A 20,833-nucleotide genomic window follows, 5' to 3' on the forward strand; every position below is an offset into this window, starting at 1 on the left:
CGCCCCCAGTAAAATAATACCAACCACGTCTCCCTGTATTTATATCCATGTGTGCCTGTGTGTGGCCTAGCCCCATTCATCATTTGGCTCCCACTGCAGAACTCTCTCCATTTTTAAAATTATGCATGATACACTGAAGAGACAATTTGGGTTTCCCCCACCTCTCCCTTGCCCTTGAAGAAAGCAAGCCCTTGTCTCATTTGCATTTGCATTAAAACCCTGCTCTCTATAAGCTAAGCAAAGGGGAAGGACTTGAAGCCTATGGGATGGCTTTAGGGCTCTGCCCCTTGCTTTTGGCTCTCTCTCTCTCTCTTTCTCATTCTCTCTCGTGCTTTGATCTCTGCTTAACAACAGTAACGTCACAGGGACTATACAGGAGTTTTGTTGGAAGTTAGAAAGTTTTGCAGCCTCCAGAGGGCTGTAGCGGCAGTAGCAGAAGCAGCATCCAAGGGACTCCTGGAAGGGGAAGAGAGAGAGCGAGCGAGAGACTGACTCAGTCCTTGAGAAAACTTACTCGAGACGAAGGAGGCAGACATGGAACATCAGCTGCTGTGCTGCGAGGTGGAGACCATCCGACGAGCCTACCTGGATGCCAACCTCCTCAACGACAGGGTGCTGCAGACAATGCTCAAGGCGGAGGAGACCTGCTCGCCCTCGGTGTCCTACTTCAAGTGCGTGCAGAAGGAAATCTTGCCATATATGAGGAAAATAGTTGCCACTTGGATGCTGGAGGTCTGTATGCTCCGGGGGTTCTGCGCCGCCCTCGCCCCCCGCGCTCAGCCCCGGCGCTGCCCGCCTCGCTCCGGCTGCGGCTGCGGGGCCGGGGCTGCTCGGAGCGGCCCCGGGGCCTCCCCCGGCGGGGCGGCCGCGCACCCCCTGCCCGCGGGGGCCCCGCTCCGCCGGCGGCCGTGCGAGGGGAGCCGGGGCTGAGCGCGGCCGGAGGCGGCCCCCGCCTGCCTCCACTCCCGGCCCGACGGGCAGCCCCGGGCCGGCCCCGCCGCGCAGCCCCCGGGCGGCGGGACGCGCCGCCGGCTGATCGCTGCCGGGGGGTTTCTTAAAATTAATATCCCTGTACACGTATGCAAGCGCTGCCCGTGCCAGTATTACGCGCCATCTTTGTTCTTTTATTGCAAAGCAAAAAGTGTTTATTAATCGGGAGAAAATTAGAAAGTCCCGGGGAGCGCGCCAAGGGCGGCCGGGCGGGCGGGGGGAGCGGGGCCGGGGCCGGGGGCCGGGGGGACCCCGCCGGGGCTGCGGGCAGGGGCACGGCCGGAGGGGCTGCGGCGGCCCCCGGGGAGCGGCGGGTGAAAGTTTCTTTGTTCGGCGCCGAGGGCGGCCGGAGCCGCGGTGCCCCCTCCGCGGCGCGCCTGTGCCGCGGCAGCGAGCCCGGCTGCGAGGTCGGCCGGGCAAAGCGAGGGGGAAAGGCCCTCGGGCCGGGGCGCGACGGGGCAGGGGGGGCTCCCGGCGGGAGCCCCAGAAGCCGGGCTACATTTTCGTGCCTTTTCGGCGGCCCTGGGCGCCCGCGATCTATTTTTAATTAATTTTTGAAAGCGCAGCGCCCTGCCTCGCTCTGGGAAGCGTCGCTCCCGGCCGCGCTGCGGGGCGGGAGAGGGAGGCGGCGGATTTCACTTCGGGGAGCCCCCCCGGAGCCCCCCCGGCGGGCCCCCGGCACCGGGCTCGGTAAAGGACCCCCGCCGCTTCGTTTCGGCCTTTTTTCGGAGCCCGGGGGATTTTTTAAATATTTTTAAATATTTTTTGAAAAGATGACGTCTGGGGAAATGAGGCTGGACGCCACCTTTGTGTCTCGACCGGAGAGGGGGAATCGGCGGCACAAGGGCGAAGGGGATGGCGAACCCCACGCCAAATAAACGAGTCCGGGGGCGAGCCCGGCCCCGCAGCCCGTTCCCAGCCGGGGGGGCTCCCCTCGCCCTGCCCGAGCCCGATTCTCCCCTTTTTCGTTGTTCCTTCCAGGGGCCGCCGAGACGGGGCCAAACCTCTTCGGCGCTTCCCCCCCTTTTTACCACGCATCGCCCGCGGGTTTCTAACGCCGCGTTTCCCCCCACTTTGTCCCCGGTGACTTTCTCTTTCATTTTCTTTGATGCTCCCCCGCGCCCCCGTTACTCCCCGCGCCCCCCCTCCTCCTCCAGCCTTGCCCTGCAGAGCCCGGGCCGGGGCAGGGAGGCAGAGGGCGCCTGGCTTTCGCCCCCGTTGCATTCAGCACTCAACGACCTCTCTCCCTCTTGCAGGTTTGCGAGGAGAGAAGTGCGAAGAGGAAGTTTTCCCCTTGGCGATGAATTACTTGGACAGATTTTTGTCGTTCGAACCCCTCAAGAAAAGCCGCTTGCAATTGCTCGGAGCTACCTGCATGTTTGTGGCTTCAAAAATGAAGGAAACTATTCCTCTGACCGCAGAAAAACTGTGCATTTACACAGATAACTCCATCAGACCCGAGGAATTACTGGTAATTGCACGCTCAGGCAGCTCAGGCGCAAACGAAGCCCCCCCCGGGACGCCGGCCGGGACCCCCCAGCAGCGGGCGGGGGGAGGGGGCTGCCGGACCCCAACGCCCCGGGGGTCCCGAGCGGCCGCCGCCCGCCTCGGGGAGCCGCAGCCGGGGGATGCCGAGGCCCCGGCGGCCGAGCGGGGCCGGGCCGAGCCGAGCCCCCCCCCCCGCTCCCCAGGCCGCGGCCCGCGGGGCTGCCCCGACCGGGGCCGGAGCCGGGGCCGGGCTGGGCGCGGCGCGGGCGCCCCCTGGCGGCCCCGCGGGGCTCGGCACTGCCCGGGGAGCTGCGGGGGCGGCCGGGCCCCCCCCCGCCCGCTGCGAGGGGGGCTCAGACCCGGCCGGGCCGCGGCGTGGCGGGGGGCGGCCCCTGCGGTGCTGAGCGGAGCTAACCACGCTTTCCCCCTCTTCTCCTTCCTCCTCTTCTTCCCCCTCTCCTCCCTTTTGTTTTCGCAGCAAATGGAGCTGCTGCTGGTGAATAAAGCGAAATGGAATCTGGCTGCAATGACCCCACGATTTCATTGAACATTTCCTTACTAAAATGCCTCTGGCAGAGGACACCAAGCAGATCATCCGTAAACATGCTCAGACTTTTGTGGCTCTGTGCGCTACAGGTATGAGCCCTGCACGTTAAGCAAAGCGTGTCGCTCCCTACACGTGCCCAGCCCCGGCTCGTAATGCCTCCCGTAGCTATGGCCTACCATGAGCCCCCAGGGCTGCGGGGAGGTAGTTTAAGCCCCGATTATTGCCCTTGTTGTTTGCAGAAGGTGGATTACTTTGCAGAGGTAAGTTTTTCAGAAGATACTTTTCTTCTGAGCTGGATGCATTTGGCTGGCCGGGGTGAGAAGCACCCCTGCTCCATGCCCCAAGCCACCGAGTGCGGCCCCACGCGCCAGGATTTGTGCAGGGGCTGCAAAAGGCTTGCTGGCTGTACAGGGAATCCCTCCATGCGGATCCGTTTTGAGACGGCCTTTAAAGGAGGAGGGAGACTGTGCTTGTGAATAGCTCTGCGTGGGGGTTTTAAAACTTCCCTCTCTGAGTTGCCTCTTCCCCCTGCTCCGTGGCAGCGGGTTGGAGGAGGGCCACGCGGCGCGGAGGCTTTCCTGGCACCGGACCCAGCCCCTGCCATCTGCACCCCTCTGACCACGTGCTGAGCTGGAGCCATGTGCAGGGGCGGCCTCCAGAGGAGCCAAAGACGCCGACCGCTCGCTAGGCCAGGTTTGCAGAGGCCTGATCTTTGGTTTCAAGGGCACCGTGCCTGCGCGCGCTGTTCCTTTGAAGTTCCGTGTTTGCATGCGGTGTGTGTGTGTGTTTGTACGTGTACCGGCTTTACCCGCTGAACCCTAGCAAAGTGGGAAGGAAAAGCGTTTTGGGAGAGCCTTTCTGATCGCCAGATCTCACGCGTCCCACAGGCCGGAGCGGAGGAGCAGGGACAAAAGAAGTCCTAGAGGGAAGATACTCTGTTTAAACAAAACGTGTTCGGTGCATTTGCTTTTTGTGTGACAAGACAAATCCAGGAATGGCAAAGAAATAAGGAAGAAGAAGCAGCCAAAGCAAATGTTCTTTTGCAGTAGCACGTAAAGAGGAATGCCAGACACTCTGTTAACACTGAAAAACGTAGTGTAAAGGAGATACAGCGCTGTATTAAATGTTAATGCTCAGTAGCAGCTGTACTAAAAAAGAGATCGAGCCTGCATTTGGACATGCGGTGTCCGCACTTGAAAACCTTGTTGGGATGTGTGCGGTCAGTGAACCCAATTAACGCTGTGTAGTTTATTTTCCAGAGATGGATTTGGTAAAAAAAAAAAAGATTGAAGAAAGATTGCAGGCACTCGGAAGAAGTCAATTTCACAGAATCAGCCCTCCTGCAAAGCCTAAAGATAGAACAACCAAACCCTAACGGAGACATCTGTAAACACTGGCATTGCTCTCCATCTTGGGGCTAACATCCGAGCAGCGGGCAGCTCCCAAGTTTAGATTGCTGCAGTAATGCTCTGTGTTCGGAGCACTGCAACCTTCAAACAGCCTTCAAACTACCTGCAGCAACATTTTGGGAAAAATCGGACCTACTCCTCTCATGACAGATCTACCAGATAAGGCCTCTGGGACTCTGAAGGTGCAATTTGCTAAGTTTGACACCACCCTCCAGCCGTTTGCTAAAAAGAACAGCTACCTGGCCTCCCCTTTGGATATGGGGATGTTTAACTAGGTTGTTGTGTTGGCAATGACAGGGATGGAAAACAAGAGGTATTTCACAAGGTTGGAGACTTGCTAAGGAGTCCAGTACTTTGATCTACTGTCAGTGTTGTTATGTTTCTTTTAGGAAGCACATCCAGAGCCTTTATTTAACACTGCTACACACCACAGATGGAGAATGGATCAGTAAATGAGAACCATGTTCTGGGAGTTTTACTGAGCTTTTAAAAAAACAGCGCTGAGCTCACCAGCATTGGGGCCCTCTTCGGCTCCCTACTGAAGTTGGGATATTGCCTGGGGGAAGAGCGCTCAGGAAGGCTGCCACTAGGCTCTGTGTTTTTATTGTTATTTTTGGATGTCAGGATTCCTCATCTACCTCTTGCTTTCCTCATGACTTCTTTGTTGGCTAGTGAAGATAACATGTGGCTTAAGTAGCATCTGGACTTTGCTTTGCTGTTGCTGGGTTGTGTTGTATTTCCCTTTGCCAAAATGAACCTAGACGGACTGCAAATGCGTTGTGCTGCCTGGATGCTGCGGGGCCCGATCCAAAGTCCACTGAAACACTGTGAAACTCGCTGAAGTGGCCTCGGGGGCAAGCGCAGTATATCCTCAGCTTGAAGTGTACAGCCTGCGTCCTCCACCAAAGGAGGGGCTCATAAGAGAGGCGGCGAAATAATGCTTGCTTAGAAAATAAAACCTTGGCCAGTGGCTTAACAAGGCGAAGGCTGTGGAAGTGTTCATGGATGAGTGTGCATGCGTGTTTGCTCCAGAAAGAGAAGGTACGTTGCAAGGTGAAGTTGAGGGGAATTCCTTCTAAGCTCTCTCTTCAGTTGTCTGGCTAGTAGAAGTGGATTTGTTTGATTTGGTTTAGTTTTGAAAAATCCATTTTCACCAAAGGATGTCTTTGTGCTGTGGTAGGTTTGGGAGAAAAAAGAGAAAAAAAAATTACCAGGGGTTGTTTGAAGTTAACACATAATTGAGCTTAATGAATGGGGCTTTGGCATGGCCGAGCAAGGCAGGGGAGAGCTCAAAAGGAAGCAGGCCTCTTTTGGCCCAAGTTAAGACCAGTGTTGAGGGAGAACTGCAGCTCTATACAAGCATAACAAAGAATAGCAACAAATATTGGAGCTTCAGCATTTCATTATGTTCCTCTTGGTTATCAAAACATACCGGGCTCCTTTTATATTATTATTATTGCTATTATTATTGTTGTTGCTTTCCTCCTTTCGGATGGAGAAAGAGAGATCTCCCTTTGAAACAACTGTGTTACAATTCTCCCTATTCTCTGGCCTTTATAAAATGGGAGTCTCAAGGTATGTGACCAGTTGAACCTGTTGCATCTTGCAGCAAGTGATTTATGTCTCGAGTTTTGATTTGCCTCAATGAAAAGATTTTCATTCATAGCCCCCAGCTCTCCAGACGGATGGAATTGCTGCTCCATTTAAAAAGGAAAAGGGTGTGACTCGCCTGTTAGGAATTTTTTTTAAAGCGCTGCAGCGCCTATATGCCTGCTTTGTCCTCCTTCAGGGTGGCTGGCATTCTTCTCTCTCATCCCCCCCTCCCCTCTCTCTCTCTCTCTCTTTTAACAACGCTGAAGTTGTTTATTCTTTTTGGATGAAGTCTCAGATAGGCTACTGGGGATGTGTGCTTCAATTGATGGGGCCCCCTACCCCATTGTGGCTGTGTCAGGTCTAATTCATCTCACCGAAGCCCCCTTGTTCCTGGGCGCTCAATAGCGCAAGATGAGGCGATGGAGGCTGACAATGATGCCACACTCTCACTTGGGGGCATCCAATTACAGGCGAGAGGGGCCCCCTGATTAATATGCTGAAATTAGTGGCCTCTGCCACAAATAATTCCTTGTTGAGTTGCAACAAAAAGGCAGTCCATGCTGCTTGTCTGGAGTGGTTATAGGGACAGGACACAAACTGGTCATTTAAACTTCATTATCACTTTTCCACCTTGGAAAGAATGAGGGTGTGACTATGAATTCATGTTCTTGTTTACTGCTCCATTTAAAAGAAGAACACAAATATTAACGCCAAACGTGATCCTGCCAGGACAGACCCCTTAAACTGACACATCTTGGTCACCTTCTGTTGTGGAAATCAGTAAACACCGGTGTGAAGTCGCTGCCCGCTGCATCCCCTGGAACCTGAATCTTGGTGGCATTCCACGTTTGCCTGCTGAAACCCCTTAATGCTGAAGTCTACCTGCCGCTGTGTGTCAGTATGTCAGCTGGGGGACCATCTCTGGAATGCATGTGTTGTCAGTAACTGACCTGAACTATTTCGTTTTGGGGAACGATAGAAGCTTGCCAGAAGGTGTGTGTATTTGTCTGTCCGGAAATAGGTGGATTAGGAAAAAGGGGTAAATTACATGTGTTTTAAACACGGTAGCGTACGTGAGATGGCTTTAGATCAAGCTTGCCTTGTAGCTTGCAGTGCATCACAAGAGTTTGGCCACCATTAATTGTATTGGTTTTAATTTTGAAGGTTCATAGAATGTGGGGCGAAATGCCCTTTTGAAGGTGGGTATCAGTCTGGGCTTCAATGGAGCATCAGAGATAGCTGAATAGATTCAGAGAGAGGACTTTCATAGAGTCCCAAAGTCTTTAGTTTCACTGGTAAAACATTTACACAAAAGTTATTTTATCATAATAAAGAGATGCATGATTTAATACTTAAACTGTTCCACCGAGCCCTCTAAGCTGTCCATGCCTTTGATTTCATTCAAGGGTTTGACAGATGGTTTATATTTTTTCGACCCAGAGGAAGTTGTATTCTGATAAAAGCTGAAGGAATGTATCTCAGGTTCTTGTGTATAATGTTGGCATTTCCCTTACTTCTCACACAAAATTAGATGTTTACTCGTGCCACTTATTTCCTTTTGTTTCCGATTCTCCTCCAAGGTGTACGCTGCCACAGATCAACGCATTCCTGTTCTGCAGAAAGAGTCTTAGCATTAAAATGTGGATTATTCTTATTAAAAACACACACACACACACACCAAAACATGCTAAATGGCAGAGATAGCCCCTTAAGGAATCATGGGAGTGGCTTTGTGGAGAGACCTACAGCAATGCCGTCTGGAAGGGGGCCCAGCCTCTTGTCAGCATGGTGTCACATCAGAATGTAACTGATTGTCCGCCAATTCTTGGGACCCCCGTCACTTAGTTATGCCACATTTACATTAAATCCCTGTTGCCAGGATGGATGGCAGCCACTGACAAGAGACTAGGTTGAGACAAAGCATTTTTAAGATGAAACCTTAATTTAAATATGGATTATCTACCTCCTGACAGGGTTAGGCAGTCTTTCTCTTTCTTTCTTTTTGTCGATGTTGCTGTTCATTAAAGCTATATTCCTTTGAATGTCAGTACAAAGGTTTCTGCTTTGAACAGCCCGAGGACTCCTGATTAGAGCGTACCTAGGGTCTGACCACGCGAGCACAGGTTCTCTCCGATGTATAGCGCTGGTGACCCTGGTGGCATTATCTGTATGAGTAAAGTATTTTAACATTTGAAGAATGGGGGCCCTGCTTATGATAAAAATCCCTGGAGGCGATGGATGGCCTCCCAGGCTTCGTGCTAAGCAGGGCTACTCACTCCAGCACAGCTGCTCACATGGCTGAGTGTCTGCAGGTTGGGGCCTGTAACGGTGCGGAGCAGGAGGCAGCTTCTGCTCACCATTTCCCTTCCTTTGGATGCAACAGTTGGCAGCTGAAGCCACGCTGGTAGAGGAGAGCGTATCTGTATGGGCAGGCTTCTCTTAAAGCAATCATTTCAGTTTTTTTTTTTTTCCCTCTTCTTTCTTCATACAGATGTTAAATTTATTTCAAACCCACCTTCCATGATCGCAGCTGGCAGCGTGGTAGCAGCTGTACAAGGCCTGCATCTGGGGAACACTAACACTTTCCTCTCCTATCAATGCCTCACACATTTCCTATCACAAGTTATCAAATGTGATCCGGTAAGTGACTCTTCTCAGTTGATCTCTTGCCTTAGAGTTTAAGAATGAATGTCTGCTTGCTGCGTAGTAGCTAATCGGGCAGTAAATCTTGATAAAGGTCAAACCTCAGAGTTTTTTTGAAGGTGTTCCACTTTGAAGGTGTCCTAGTTACTTAGCCGTCGTTATAGCCATTAATAATCAGTGATTACACTGTTGCATTCACTGATAGGAGTGCCACATCCAGCTCTGATGTTCGTGAGAGGTGTATCTGACAATGCAAAGGAAACCCTGAACTGATTCTGAACAATTGCAGAAGCTGTATTTGCTTGTAGGTAATGAAACCAGCAGTCTGTGTAAAACAAAACTTTTAAAATAAGGCGAGGAAATAGTTACTGAGATTGCAATAAATGGACCTCGTGGTATCTCTGACCTTATCTTTGACCATTCTTGAGGCCTTTTATTGTGCCAAGTGGTTGTGAAAAAGCCCTTCTTAAAAGAGTTCTAATGATCTAATTTGGTTTATTACGTGCTAGACCTGCACAGTAGCTGGTATTGAATTCCTTTTGGAACAAATGTTGTCCCACGACTTTCTGACAAGGTAGATGGTCCTCACAGGACTCTCATTTTGCCCTGCAGCTTCCAGGAGATGCACATCAGTAACTAGTGAGCAATAAACCTTTCATGAGTGAATGGGCCAGGAAGGGAGCCTACAAGGAAGACCTAAAGTCAATGATCCATGTCATAATGGTGTGTGAAGTTGGGCAGAGTTGAGCTTTGTTTTGTAACAATGTGGAAGACCAATAAATAGATGCTTTAAAAAGGTTCTTGTGAGGTCTCCAAGTGCTGGACAATGAGTCAAATAAAGACAACTCTGTGGTTAGGCAGAACCTTTGAGATGCTGTTAAATTATTTTACACGTTAATAATTTAAATGCATAGAGAGCTGTATTAGTCCAGACCCTTCAAAACTAGTTTTGTGTAATTGGACTTTGTTGACAAGATTGAGTGATTTGTGGAAGGACAAATGCATCATAATGAATTACTCACAAAAGAGTATTTTACGTTAGACTATGTGAAACAACTGCTGACAAATACCGTGTCACAGACTATATTTTGATCACCTTTACCATGCTTCGAATTTGGCATGTTATTTTTTGCTATTTAGATTACTGCAGCTAAAGCAGTATGGATCCGCTGCTGGTATGTTAAATACTGTAGGAACTTCAAATGCTGAAATCAAATGCTGTAAATATCCTGCTGCTCAGTTTGGTAGGCACATGTAATACTTTTAGTGAGTTTGTGAACAGAGTAGATATGTGAGTGTATGGTTGAGTGTATGGCACTCTATCCAGTGCTAGATATTCGAAGCAGGTACTGGGGAAAAATACTAGGCTAGCTATCAGTACTGACAGTACCTGATTCAAACAAATATATTACTTAATCATTCCTGATAGAGAGCACTGAAATAAATTCTCTCACATCTTGGAGAACAACAGCATGTCCTTATGTGACTTGACTTAGTTGATGACAGAGCTCTTTTAAAAGAAAAAGAAGTTTTAGCAAGAAGAGAATCAATGCTTATTTCTTTTTATTGTCCAGAGTCATTGTAAGGTCACAATCTGTATGACCTGAACTTAAAACTAAGAGCTTTGAAAGGAAGTAACTCCCTTCCAGCTTTTATTGCTAAATATATTTATGTGTTAGAGCAGCTAGAGTTAGAAGTGTAAGGGTTTTTGTATACGTTACTACAGAAAATAAGCAGCATAAAACTTTACCTTATGTACATGTATGCTGTCGTGTTTGTAACATAGTAAGGGTAGAGTATCTTCTCTACTGTTTATTGAAATAGAGAAAATTGCTCGGTTTCATACGTAGTGCGATTCTGCTGCATAGAAAATTCCTGCGAGACCAGCCCATGTAACTCTGCTATTGGTAGTACCTGTTTCACTAGCATCTATATGAAGTTTGTTACTCCACGGTGATGGTTCCACTTGTCAGACTGCACGATTGAATACGCTTTGTATTGGATTGTTTTGAAATATTAGGAGCATGCATTTATTCACAACACGGCTAACATTCTCCCAGATTATCTATTAGCTAAAGCAGCTGGTCTGTTGGATTTCAGGTTACATAATTACACTTTTTTACCTTTAGTCTCAAAGGAAGCTGAATCTAAAGTAAAATGAATATCACCTGATTGGAATTCCTTTATGGTTCATGTTTACATTGGTAGGAGTCCAATTTCCCATTTTGCCTTTGATCAGGGGTAATTAGAAGTCAGATAATCACAATTAGAAGTCTTGGGCTGTCTTCCATCATTCTATTCTTGACCCCATCATCCAAACAGATTGAATTTTACCTGACATTCATTTCCAGGCCAGAAATTTGCTAAACTAGATTAGATTGGGTTTCCATGCTGTCTGTTAGTACATTGGAATTCGTCTCCTGCCTGCCCCTACTCAGAGGCACCTTCAGACATGTGCTTGTTATCCAGAACGGGTCAGGCAGTAACAAAGGATTTCCAAGCAGCTTCTTTTTTGTTGTTGTTTGTTTCCTTTAGTGTATCTGACCCTGGAGTCTGATCATGTCTTGTGTGTTAAAGGTATTTGACCACATCAGTTAAGCTAGCACGTCTAGTATTTTTTTTTTTTTTCTTTTATTTGTTTTTTTTCACTGAGGAGCTTAATTAATCCAGGAAGGGTTTATGACCTTGAACAAACTGTGGGCATTGAAAATTTGGGTAGTGAAGCAGAAAAGTTGTTGGGAGAAGTTATCAGAATAATGCACAAGTTTAGTATTTGCTTTTCTGTGATAAGAAGTATTCTTGCTAAGAATGAAAAAGCTTTCATTAAGTTGTTCACAGTGAATTTTATATTTTGCAGTTATTTTTGCTAGTTCTAAGATTCCTGTAGACAAACTACTCATCTAATAATTATCTGAATAAAAAATGATTTGAACCAAAATGCCTAAAACAATTAAAAAAAAAAGTTCCATCATCTGTAATGTAAGACTACAGTTCATAATAAATTGTAAGGATTTTGTTTTACAAAAATACAGTTATAACAGGCTGTACTCTGAGAATCTCACAGGAAAAAAAAAGCTGTGGTCAAAAATTACCTTTAAATTATGTAGTCCTATGTAATTATTCATGATTGGAGTCCAGAGGGAGAAGAAGAATAGGTAATTTAAAGAAATCCTTTTGAATGGTTTGAGTTTTCAGAGCTCAAACATGCTATATGCAAATAGCATTAAAAACCAAACCAAAAACGGGATTTGCTTTGGTCTGAAAATAAATTGGCTTTCAATTTGGAACCCTGGCACACTACCTCGTTATAACAGAATTATCTGCAAAAGTGCCTGGATTTGTAAAACTGAAAATCTCCCCAAACCTCTATTCACGTACTGTTTGATACACTCAAGTGCGACTGAGGTACATGCTGCAGGACGCACGAGTAGGAGCCTTGCAGTCACGACTGGTCTGTCATATCCTGCGACAGGGCGAAGGGACTTCATAGAGATCTTACTGTGGAGGCCAGAGGAATGTAGGAGCCAAAGGCATCATGACTCTAGGATATGAGGCGTTTCTTTTTGTCATTTAAAACGCTGTGTGTCTCTGTCAAGAGGAAATATTACACTAGGGTTTAAACCAGAAAAGGTCATAGGTTATGTGTTTTCAGTGAGCTGTAACTGATGGTCTGATCTGCTTAGAGGTAGGATTAACCTCCCTCTCTCTCAGAAAGGACTTGCAGAGAATTGTTTGCTTGGGTTTCTAATCTTATTTTACCCCAAATGCCATGTGCCCTTATTGGTGGCAGAGGAGATTCCTGTGGTAGTGGAATCAGTGAAAAGCTGGTAGATCACACAAGAAGCCTCTGAATGAAGGCAGAATTGAAACTGGGAAATAAAGAAAACAGCAGGCAGGTCACCCTCTCAGGAAAACAACATTCATTCTCAGTCATGCACATCCTAACACTTTTGACGGCAATTTATCATGGAAGACTGGGTTCACCGCAAGGGCTAACACATGTCATAGGTTAAATCAGAAAAGGCAATACTTAAAGGAAACTTCAAAGTCCTTAATACACAGAGTTAAATATGTTGGTAAAAAGCATATGATGTTTGTTGTAAAGATAGGAGTAAACAGTACGCTGGAGGAATTTTGGCAAAATGTAGTGTGATTCTTTTGCCTGTTTGAGGCACCAGTTGTGTGTCCTTGCGATGGATGTATGTGGCGCTGAGGAACAGAGCCATAACGTGCAGAAAGTTGGACAGGTTTAGCTAGCAGGCTTTCTCCAGGTTTCATTGCTGTGGACCAGTGGGTAGAATTGGCTGTACCTACTCTGGGTATGCTTTAATGGCTGGGGAAGTTGTCCCTTTTCCCACAGGAGACTTGATTGTGCCGGGAACTTAGTGCTTTTAATTCAGGCTGAAGTGGGTGCAACAGCGAGGTCCTTGCACCCTCCCGGGCACTTGGCAGGGTTGTGTGGACACTGAGGGCTGAGAAACCGGTTGTGAAATGAGTGGAAAAAAGTTCTCACCCAAACTGAGCTGTCAAGGTGAATGCAGGAGCAAACTGAAAGCTTGGCAGCACTTTATAATGCATGGTTATGAAGATGGTCAGTGGTGCTTCTAGATCTCTCCAGTTTGGGGTTGTATGGTCGGTTATGTTCTGTTCAGACGCTTTCTGAGTTAGAAATCAGCTAACCTGAGCTGCCTACTGCTGTAGATAGTAGTGGTTGGTTGGCAACTTTGGGCGCGTAGATCTAAATACAAATATATATGTATGGGACTTCTATCTAAGAACTTTATATCATCAGACCTCAGCCTGGGGAAACCACCGTTTATGGCCATCACTTCTAATAGAGTGCCCTGCTGAAGTGTTTTTTTGCAGTAAAAGTAGAAATCATGAGGGCATCAGCAATACTTGGACCAGCCCTGACTCCAGCCCAGTTTATGTCTTTTCCGTTCATTTAATTATGATTTGATTCACAGTGCTGTCCAGTCAGAGAGCTTATATTTTTGAAAGGTCTAAAAGACTGAGGTAGAAGATGGTATGAATGGACTTGCATGTAACTGCTGAAGTGTTAACAACCCAGGCAAGAAGCGCTGCAGCAAAGCTCCAACAAGCAAGCTACATCTTGCTGTGCCAAGGTCCTGCCAGGGAAGCTAGTGCCTGTGTCATGGCAGCGGAGTGCTCATCGTGTTCCTGTAGCCTTACGTGCTGAGACTAAGAGCAGACTGACAGCTGTCCTTTGTCCAGAGGGCCATGTATGGAGAACACTCACACTGGCCATGAAATAAATGGCAGGAATTAGCTGCTGAGGGCGGGATCCGGGCTAGCACCCTGCAGAAATTTGGGTAGCTCATCCAGTGCTCTCACTAGTTAGTGTTTCTCTTGCTCTTCCTGCACTCCTTTGAGTGTGCTGCCCTCCCAGATAACGTCATTGTATTTCTCTTGGCTTTTCAAGAAATGGTACGTGGTCTGTGGTCTTAGTATTTTTCTAAAGGACCCTCGGTCTTTTTTCTCCTTCCGTTTAATCTTCTCTAGGATTGTTTACGAGCCTGCCAAGAACAGATTGAATCCCTCCTTGAATCCAGTCTACGCCAGGCACAGCAGCACAACGTATCTTCAGAAACAAAGACTGTAGAGGATGAAGCAGACCTTTCCTGCACACCTACTGATGTGCGAGATGTGAACATTTAAGAGGACTTCTTCTAATGGGTTTGCTTGGCAAGAGAAGCAGACAAAGAAAGGGCATCTGAGAAGGAATCAGCATCAGGATCTCCCCCCCAGAAACCCTTTTCTCCAGGACATTTTATAACCAGAAGGGAAAACCCGTCTTGTTATATTTTTTCTTGCTCTGTCTCCCTTCCATCTGTGACTTCAAACAAACAAATAAACAAAAAATACCCCAAAAACTGTCTTAAAAAAAGAAAAAAAATAGTATTTGCATTACCCCCAGGGGTTTGTGCTACAAAAATAGAGGATTTTATACAATAATAATCAACTAGTTTTTATATTAAAGTGTTCTTGTCTGTATGTTGTAAAAATAGGCATTAACACACAAAATGTCTCCAGGGGAGGTATTAGATTTGATTTCTTACATATAAAACAAACCAACCAACCATTTTTAAAGTAGAAGAGGGTTTTTTTAGATAGTAAATGAAATATTCTTTTTTTTTTTCTTTAAAAAGCATAGCTTTAACGCAGTTCTAGGCTTTTCTGTATCTTGCTTGCTTATGCATTTAGTCACTTTATAATTCATCTGTAAATGTTTATTTTATTTCCTTAGTTTTTTTTTTATCCTCTTCACCTTATAAATGGTTAACGTAACCCATAAGTTAGTGTATGTTAGTATACAGCATTATTATATGTTAATCTTTTGTTTTTTTTGTGTGTGTGTGTGTGTGTGCCTGTGGATTGCCTGTGCATTTGTAGGGTTCCAGCTTAGCATTGTTGGGAAAGGCCAATGTACTACTCATACGATACTCTATTATAAAGAGAAACCGAAATAGTGACATAATATATTATATTTTGTAATCTTCATATTTTTGTAGTTACCTGTGTAAAAATGCTGGTCTGACCCCGCAGATATTCAGCCTAATTATGGTCAGGTTCAATCCACAGTTTAGTCTTTTTTTGTTGTTGTTTGTAATATTCTAAAACCATTCCATTCAAAGCACTTTCAGTCCATTAGATATAGGAAATACATTCTTTTATTGTGTGGGAATTTTTTTTTTAATGGAATGGTTTGGAAATATATTAAGTGCTTGTTCGCAAACTTGGAATTGCAAGGCAAGTGCATTTAACTATGGTGTTAGAGGAAAGGTGATTTTTTTTTCCGAAGGTTGTGTTCCAGTGAGAGAAATTGCATTCACAAATTGCCAGGATATCTTCCTATCCTTTTCTATAGAAAAGTTGAAGTTTAGAAATCCTTTGGTGCCAACACATTTTTATAAATTAGGGGCCTTAAAGGTTCACATATAGGACACATAGTTTAAGGATTGTCTCTAGATGTTTTACAACTGAAGGTTTTTAAACACTAAAATATATAATTTATAGTTAAGGCTAAAAAGAATATTTATTGCAGAGGATGTTCGTAAGGCCAGTATGATTTGTAAAATAATGCAATCGCCCCCTTTTTAAAAAAAAAAATCTTTCTACCCTTGACGTTGCAGTTTTAACACAGCTTATTAAAGAAAAAAGGACACGCTTCAGAGAACAAACCCAAAACAAAGCAGTCTATTTGGCCCCTTATACATTTTCAGTAGCAGTCTAACCATGAAAAAAACGCCATAGTTAATAGATATGAAAATTGGAGTACTTGAAAGAAGTTCTTATTCCAGTATATGCCCCCCCCCCCTTTTTTTTTATTTAGCTACAAATAGAAAATTTGCACATCTTGGCTATGTATCTTTTTATTATTATTTTAGGAAGTAGCTGAAGGGACGTGGACATAGCTGTTGAAGTTGATGCTCGAGGAGAATGTGATGGTGAAATGTATGTGAGAAAACTGCCGCTAAGGTGTTGATTGTAAAAAAAAAAAAAAAAAAAAAAAAAAGAAAAAAGAAAAGGAAAAAAAATAAAAAAATAAAGAAAAAAAGAAAAAGAGAAAAGAATAGGAGCGGATGCTCCATTTTTATTGAGCTGCTATGGATAAATTCCCAGCATGGTTTGAAAAAAAAAATTAACATTGCTTTTCTGTATCTTTGTCATTGTGTTTTGCTGCTATTTTGTGGATCAGTTTTTTTTTTTTTGTTATACAATGTCATATACTGCCATGTTATAGGTTTTAATTTTCTCATAGAAAATTATATTATTGACATCATTTTTTTTGTAGATTTTTTATGTGATCAATTTTTACTTAATGTGATTACTGCTCTATTCCAAAAAGGTTCCTGTTTCACAATACCTCATACTTCAGTTAACCGTGTCTAGACCAGGTTTTAATGTTCGTACACAGTGCCTCATAGTTCTACTGCAAATGGAAATGCATCGAACGTTATTCTGAATGGGTCTCGCGATTTGCAACTAGGTTGCATTAATTTAAAAACGGCAGACATTTCAGAAGATCAAGTAATGTCAGTTTTTTTGTTGTTGCGCATTTTATAAAGCTGGATTCTTTGTCTGATCTGGGGTTTATTATCATAGTAGTTTTAAGCTGTGTTATTAGCCACAATTGATATATGAAAGGTGCATTATAATATAACTCTTGTATGCCACCTGATGTGTTTTCCCATCAATTGGGACACATCATTTGGTATGATAGGTTATCTTCTGGAACTCTAAGTATTTTGTGTGTTTAATCTGTTATGATATACTAGTTTTTTTTTGTTTTGTTTTGTTTTTTTAATTATAGCATAATGCTAATTTAAAACGCCTGTAAATCTCATAAATAAGCCAGCTAACAGAGTTGTATGCTGAAGAATAATCTAGCTGTTGCCTGTATGCTGCTAAACCAAAACAGAATTAGAACTCTTTGAGGCAAATGCAGTTAAGATCCTACATAGTGCATAAACAAAGCATTGCAATGCTACTAGCAGTCGCAGGACCCAGGAGGACTGGATACATTCTGTCCAAATTTCAGGAACATTTACTGCTTACCTCATAAAACACTTCTGTTCGTGGCATCTCTGTGTCTCTGAACCAAACGTGATTACTGAGTTAGTGGTTGTCAGTTATATTATGTGTTACACTGAGTGGCAGTGTGTACTGCAAAATTCTTTAAATATTGTATGTACTAAAAGGCCAAATCCAGATAAGTGGGTTCATGTGCCAACAGAGATGCTTTATTTGTCACATTATTATAACAATCTGTAGTAAGCAAGCAATTCAGATTTGTACATTTTTATATTGTACTTATTGGCATCACTGGTCTGAAATGCACATTTTCACCAACAGACCTGTAACAGACAAGTTTCCAGCAAAAAAAAAAAAAATCTTAAAAAAACCAACAACCTAAAGTCTAGAAATAAAATTGGTAAAACCCAGTGTCTGCTTGTTGTGTCTTTTATTACTTTCATGAATGCTGAATGGCAGTAACTACCTAATGTAATGAGTAAGCCACATGACATTTTCTCATTTTGACTCTCCGTGCTTTAATAGTTGCAATGCTGAAAATTTTCTATTATTATTTTAGGAAAGTGTAGGCGTTTTTTAGAAATGGGTAGGTGACTGGCTGTCACGGTAATGTGTATTTTAAAAAAGCAAAACAAGTATTTGCTTAAGATTATTTTAAACATCTAAGGTAATTACTCAGAGTAAAATACCATTTGGTGGTTCTTTTTAATAAAAGGTGAAATAAAGTAGGTGTTTGGTACAGAATGCTTGTCTGTATTTATTTATCAGTGTAAGGTTTTGTGTCCTAGAATACCTTAACAGAAACTAGTTTTAAAAGAAGTAAAGTTAAACAGCTTTATCTTCCTTCCCCTTACTTCTTACAGAGCTTACGCTTCTTACTGTTGCATCACTAAGATAATAAAAAATTAAGAGCTACTAAACATACGTAAAGAACTGGACTTCAGAAGGACAAAAATATAACAGTAATTACATATGATTATTTATAAAAACAAAACGAGAAAAACTTACAACCTGTGTCCCAAACGTGTAAATGGAATGCATGTTACCAATTGCAACAACTGGACACACCAGAAACAGCATATTCTTCGTGGTGAATGGTCAAGCTTTTAACCTATGTATTGACTATACTCTATGAAAACGTGATGTCATTATTGGCTAAAAAAAAAAATACACGTAAAATATCAAGTGCTCGTCTCTCAGATCAGATACCTGTTTATCTGCCTTCTGAGTTTCCCACTGGCTGAACTTCACAGAACAACTGACTCTATGCAATAGCTACAGTAAACAAAATGAAAAATGAAAACTTGTAAGTTAACACGAGCATGTTGGACACAGTCTAGTGCTAAATCAGCTTGTCCTAGTGCAGTTACCAATAGACGGGAAGCCCCCTGTATCGGAAGAATCGCAGCTGAGCCTGTATTAGCTTGTTGATTTCCCAGCCATTTCAGTCAGAAACCTAAACCACCTGGCCTACCCTAAACTCACAGATGGGGAGGTTCCTATCGGTACATAGTGGGTCCGTAGTTTTGTCCATTAGACATGGGGACCTCCTCTATACGGTCAAGTTACACAGGCAGGCCACTGAAGCAGATTCATGTAGCAGTGAAAGACGATTTAAAACGAGATTTGTAGTGACTTTAAATACAGATCAAGCTGAAGCTTAAATTGGACAAAAAACTCATTTTTGTCCCCACACAGATCTGGTATCAGTCTTCTGCAAAATTTCAGCATGTTTTAAGGAAAGAATAGGAAAAAGGCTTTTGTATCACTGATGACCAACCCTTCTAATTTCAAATATTTTGACTGAGGACATACATACAATATTGATTTGGGACAAAAAGCTTTTTGCTGAAAAAAATAATTAGAAATTTCAACCTGCATTTTGTTGAACATGTTAAGTGGTTTTTGCCTTTTCTATGAGTATTTTTAATCTATTAAACTGACAGGTTATTCTGTGCCTTGAACAGGTTTAAGCCTACAGTCAGCTCTGTTATTTACATTTTCCTTCTCTTAAACACCATCTCTGAATGCAGCCTCCTAAATTTGAATGTTGGGTGAACTGTGCCAATATTATTCACATTGGAAAGGACAGGACAAGAATGTAGCAAGAAAAACAATTTACTATAGGCTGTAAAAAATATGCACATTCAGCTAGGCTATGCTCTAGCTCATTTAAAGGAAATATACTGTATTAACATCAGATTGAGAAACATACGTAGAAAAACCTCCAAAAATTTCCCAAAAACATCCTCAATTCCACTGCTGAATTCAGACTGACAAAGCTTGTACCTTTACTAAACATTAAGTTCACATATTCTTTATTAAACAATAAAAAAGGTCTGTTAAATGTAAAAACCTGAAATCTACTTACAGGCAAGTGTATTTGGCATTTTAAGTGATGGAAAACTTCATAACATAGGAGAGAAATTGAAGTTTCAAGCTACTAATTCAAAGGACCATAGAAATGACCCAGGTGTGTGGGCTAGATGCTCTGATAAAGATTCCTAGCAGTGGCATTGAAAAGCTACTATGGGACAAAGGCCGTAAAGCTATAAATGATGGCATTATAATGAATTCACACCAACATAATTTTATGGGAAATTCATCTTTTCAGACAAACACGGTGTTTTTATGATCCGTCAAACGTACCTGCTAATGGTAGTTACAGCAGCATGACAAATATAAGATTCCCTTCTGGCTTTTGACTGAGTTCCCCCACAATATTCTTATATAATAATGAGAAAGGGATTGCAAATTTTTTGACTGGATTGCACTGATAACATAAGGCTTGCCAGACTTCTGACTTTGCTCTTTTGATTCAAGGAATACAAACGCAGGAGCAAGGCAGAAGTTACCCTTCTGCTTCTTTAGCACAATAGACATTCAATAACAAAAACAAATAGTTTCTTGATGATCCCATTAGCATTTTCATAGCCATACTAAGAAATCACTAAGTAGCCATAATTTTCATGAGTGCTCTTACCTGAAGAGGGAACTACTGGCAGAAAGACTGGGTGCTCGCAGTGTATCAGGAATAAGGCACAGACACAGCATCTTAACTCTGCACGTGCCCTGCTGATGCAGAGGCACCACCCGCAGTGCACGGTCTGCTCCTGGGGCACAGGCTGTGCACACTTCCACTGAACTCCTGTATTATATAAGAAGAGCTTTAATGTGGTCTTCAGAGCACCAATTCCTACACAGAACAGTCTCATTTTTTTTTTTGGAGCAGTCACTACCGTACACAGATTAATACTAGCAGCTTTACCTCTCAAAAAGTTGCATCTCTGGATGCAGGAGGTTGTATTAGTGGTTGCTAGAGGTATTGCCCCTTACACAGTGTGAAAAAAAAAATCCATTTGTGCGGATTTCATCTCTCTTCTCACTTTACTTATGGCTTATACTACCTTCTCATTTATAATATCCTTGAAGAAATACAACAGTTATGTTTATTTCAGGTAAATAAAACACACATGTAGCAACCCATCTCAGAAACCGAACATCAGTCTGCACACTCACTTGAGGACAGAAACAGAAGATCATACTCTCTCACATTCACAATGCACACTAAGGGACAGTCAGTCAGTACAATCTTCCCTGCTAACAG

At 44.0% G+C, this 20,833-nt stretch overlaps 2 protein-coding genes across 5 annotated transcripts in view; one reads left to right on the forward strand and one right to left on the reverse strand.

The window, feature by feature from the left end:
* The first annotated feature begins 262 nt into the window (after positions 1 to 262).
* CCND1 (cyclin D1) lies at positions 263 to 17,636 on the forward strand. The gene is given in 6 exon segments (XM_040557406.1): positions 263 to 736; positions 2,247 to 2,461; positions 2,957 to 3,006; positions 3,008 to 3,114; positions 8,519 to 8,667; positions 14,194 to 17,636. Coding segments are annotated over 6 exon segments (879 nt in total). The 5' UTR covers positions 263 to 534; the 3' UTR covers positions 14,350 to 17,636.
* Positions 3,121 to 20,833, reverse strand: part of LTO1 (LTO1 maturation factor of ABCE1) — a 31,918-nt gene continuing 14,205 nt past the window's right edge. The window contains exons 5-7 of one of the 4 annotated variants that reach the window (XR_005820034.1): positions 20,210 to 20,374; positions 7,542 to 7,640; positions 3,121 to 5,605 (exon numbers count right to left, since the gene is read on the reverse strand). Coding sequence is in view for 1 of the 4 variants with exons in the window: in XM_040557403.1 (XP_040413337.1) it covers positions 20,282 to 20,374 (93 nt within the window). In the remaining 3 variants the exon portion in view is untranslated. Of the gene's footprint in view, positions 5,606 to 7,541; positions 7,641 to 10,677; positions 12,259 to 14,805; positions 20,375 to 20,833 lie in introns of those variants that run through there. The other 3 variants (XR_005820035.1, XR_005820033.1, XM_040557403.1) reach the window with 3 other exon arrangements.

The sequence above is a fragment of the Cygnus olor genome, chromosome 5, assembly GCF_009769625.2.
Source record: "Cygnus olor isolate bCygOlo1 chromosome 5, bCygOlo1.pri.v2, whole genome shotgun sequence".
Taxonomy (NCBI): domain Eukaryota; kingdom Metazoa; phylum Chordata; class Aves; order Anseriformes; family Anatidae; genus Cygnus; species Cygnus olor.